The sequence below is a fragment of the Gavialis gangeticus genome, unplaced genomic scaffold (assembly GCF_001723915.1).
Source record: "Gavialis gangeticus isolate Ggan-Ray unplaced genomic scaffold, GavGan_comp1, whole genome shotgun sequence".
Taxonomy (NCBI): domain Eukaryota; kingdom Metazoa; phylum Chordata; order Crocodylia; family Gavialidae; genus Gavialis; species Gavialis gangeticus.
In genome coordinates, this window is record NW_017728992.1 from 207,747,641 (window position 1) to 207,750,546 (window position 2,906).

At 52.2% G+C, this 2,906-nt stretch overlaps 1 protein-coding gene across 1 annotated transcript in view; it reads right to left on the reverse strand.

The window, feature by feature from the left end:
• Positions 1 to 1,430: 1,430 nt before the first annotated feature.
• Positions 1,431 to 2,906, reverse strand: part of LOC109305242 (lymphocyte antigen 6E-like) — an 8,438-nt gene continuing 6,962 nt past the window's right edge. The window contains exon 3 of the mRNA XM_019528249.1: positions 1,431 to 1,714. Within this exon, the coding sequence (XP_019383794.1) occupies positions 1,509 to 1,714 (206 nt within the window). The 3' untranslated portion in view covers positions 1,431 to 1,508. The remainder of the gene's footprint in view (positions 1,715 to 2,906) is intronic.

Below are 2,906 nucleotides of genomic sequence, written 5' to 3' on the forward strand. Positions count from 1 at the left end.
ATCTGCTCAGGTCCCTTCTGACCCAAGAAACTATGAAACTATACCATGAGCAGTCACAGGACATTGATGCACCGGTGTTGGGTGCTGATGCTGATAAGGGCGCTGGGGGAGATGTGATCAGAGCTGGGTGCAGGCTGGTTTTGGGGATGGGAACTGGGTAGCAAGTGAGGAGATGGGGGTAGATAAAGGGGGGAAGAGCAGAGCTGTGGGCAGCAAATACCTCCTCTGGGGCAGTGATTGTCCCTGCACATGATGCTAGAACATGGGATCTATCATTACAGGATCATTTTCTCCAAGCAGTTGCCTTTCTGATCATCGGGGGGGTCACAACAAGCTTTGGGGTGGGGTGATGGCCTGTCTCCCCTTACACCACGGCCAAGGGACACCACTCCTCGGTTTGCCAGGGCCCCTTTTCACAGCTAACACCTGCAACGTGCATAAACCTCTACCCTAGGGTTCACCTGGCTGCACATCGCTGGCACCATCCACCTGAAATCAAAAGCAATGGCTAAGCCTACAGTGGATACCTCCGGCGTGCCTCCATTCTCAAGGTAAAAACTCCACTTTGGAGGCTGATTGATGAATTGATTAATTTGAGGCTCACTTCTTTCAAGGGTTTCTTTTATTGGTGGCTTGGCCAGGTGGGAGCCTCAGCGTGGCCAGACCCCGGGGACTGAGGCGCATCACCCCCGCCACCACCCTGGACCCAGGGTGCTTTGCTTTTGGGGTCAGAGCAGGGCTGTGATCACAGCAATTCATAGGGCTGAATTCGGTCTTTAATGTGGCTTTAACCTGGGGCCGGATCCAGTAATATCTCTGGTGGCACCTTGGAGTCGGAGGCTGTGTCTACACTGCCGGCGTGGAAGTGAATCTGGTTTAGGTGCCAGGGCTAGACTGCCACTGGCTCCCTACACGGGCTCATTTAAGGCCAGCTCAGGCATGCACGTGTAGACGCAACCCGAGCCTCCGTTTCCCCAAGGTGCACTCGGAGCAAGGAAAAGGCATTTATTCCTCCCGCTGGGTGGGCACAAGGGAGTGAGAAGAGGTCTCGAGACCAGCACAGGTGCACAAACCCTGGCTCTCTTCTGACAGCTCCTCTCCAGTGAGTTTCTGGCCCCTCAATTCACCAGCGCTTGCATCTCAATGCTCTGTCTTCCGAATCTCAGCCACTTTGGATGGGCATTTCCTGGCAGAATAAGAGCCGTTATCATTATTGCTGTGACCCCCCACCCCCGATGATCAGCTTCGTTAATGGTAGGGCCTGTGGGGTGGCAGCTCCCACCCTAGACTCAGCCAGCTTTGTCTACAAGGGCAGCACTTTTCGGCTGAGTTTCCCGCATCTCTGCTCAACCGAGCAGATGGGCTGAGAGACAGGGCCGGGTCGGGGAGGTTTCGGGGCACAACTGTGCTGAGAAACACAACAGGGAAACTCTTTGCAAACAGGGTCTTGCTATTTAAGATGCTCAAACATCCCCTTCAGGGCCCAACCCCTGCAATTCCCCAGTGCATCAGGGTCCAGCCCAGGACAGGAGATGGAGGGAGCTGGCCAGGAAGGCAGCCACCAGCACAGCAGAGCTGATCCCAGAGGTGGCCGCACTGTTATGATTGCAATAGTCAGTCTGGCAGCAAGTGGTGGACATGTTTCCGTGGCTTTGGCTGGTTTCTTGACACATTCTCATGCACATCTTGGTGATGTGTATCCCACTGGAAGAGCCTAATGGAAGGAGAAGCAGAAATGCCGTGTTACTGCATCTGGGCCACAGAGCAGCCCCTTGCTCTGTACATCAGCTCTGCTGGCAGCATGGCCAGATCTAGGATTTTGCAAAGAGGGGGCACAGATAGGGTGGTGCATCATCACATACAAAAACACCATGCATTTGCTCCAGCTGAAGAGAAAACTACAAGCTTTATTAATAATTGAATGGCTTAGGGCTGCATTATTCAGTTTCAGACTGAAGCAAACACAAATATAACATTATTGGGATGTGCAAACGCAGAATAAACTAGGCGAAAAATAATCAAAAGACATTTCGTTCGTCCTGTAGTCATTAGAATTAAATGTGCACCTCTTTCAGATTCATAAAACAAAACCAAGCCTTCTTGAGCACGGCATCCAGTACTTCACTGAAGGTTATTTGCAGGCCTGAGTTCATGTCTCTGCACCTGAGTTCACGTTTTTAGCTAGAGTTAAAAACCAGCCTGCAGGGCTGCGAAATAGGAGCTATGTTACCAGGAGCCACAAACAGACAGCATGATTGCAAATGAAAGGATAGCTTGATCAGTGGAAAATCAAGACCATTGCAAAGGAGAGGGTTGTTAACACCTGTGGAATGAAGAGTTTAGCAGGAATCGGGTAGGAATAAGCCACGAAGTCAGGTGACTCCCTCCCTGTTGCCTGAACAGAAATGCTGAGTTTGGGTGGAGCCGCAATCGAAGGGAGGTGCAGCTGGATCCGCCCTTGGCTGGCAAACAGAAACAGAGACGTTTCAAATGATGGCCAGCTCTCCCATTGCTGGGGGGCATAGCATGATGCTACACTGGGCATTAAGTTAAACCCATAGAGTTCGTGGCCTTCCACGTCCCTAGAGGGGACCCAGCTGCACGGTTTGGGATGTGGAGGGAGGTCTCAAATCACACAAGGGAGCTCTGGGTGGGAGGCTGTTAATCAGGCCCCAGTGCCAGCAGTGCCGCAATGATTTGGGGGGCAAGGGGTGTTGGACTGGACTGACATCGATTAGTGCACTAGGTCCGTAAACTCCCGCCTGCACAGCTGTGCCAAGACACCTCTCGCACACCGCCATCACAGCCCCACCTTTGACCAATAGCCTCCCTGGTAATTAATGAGAATCTTTAGCAATTATCTCGGGCTTGGCATGCAAACGAACATCAATTATCCCTCCCGCCGC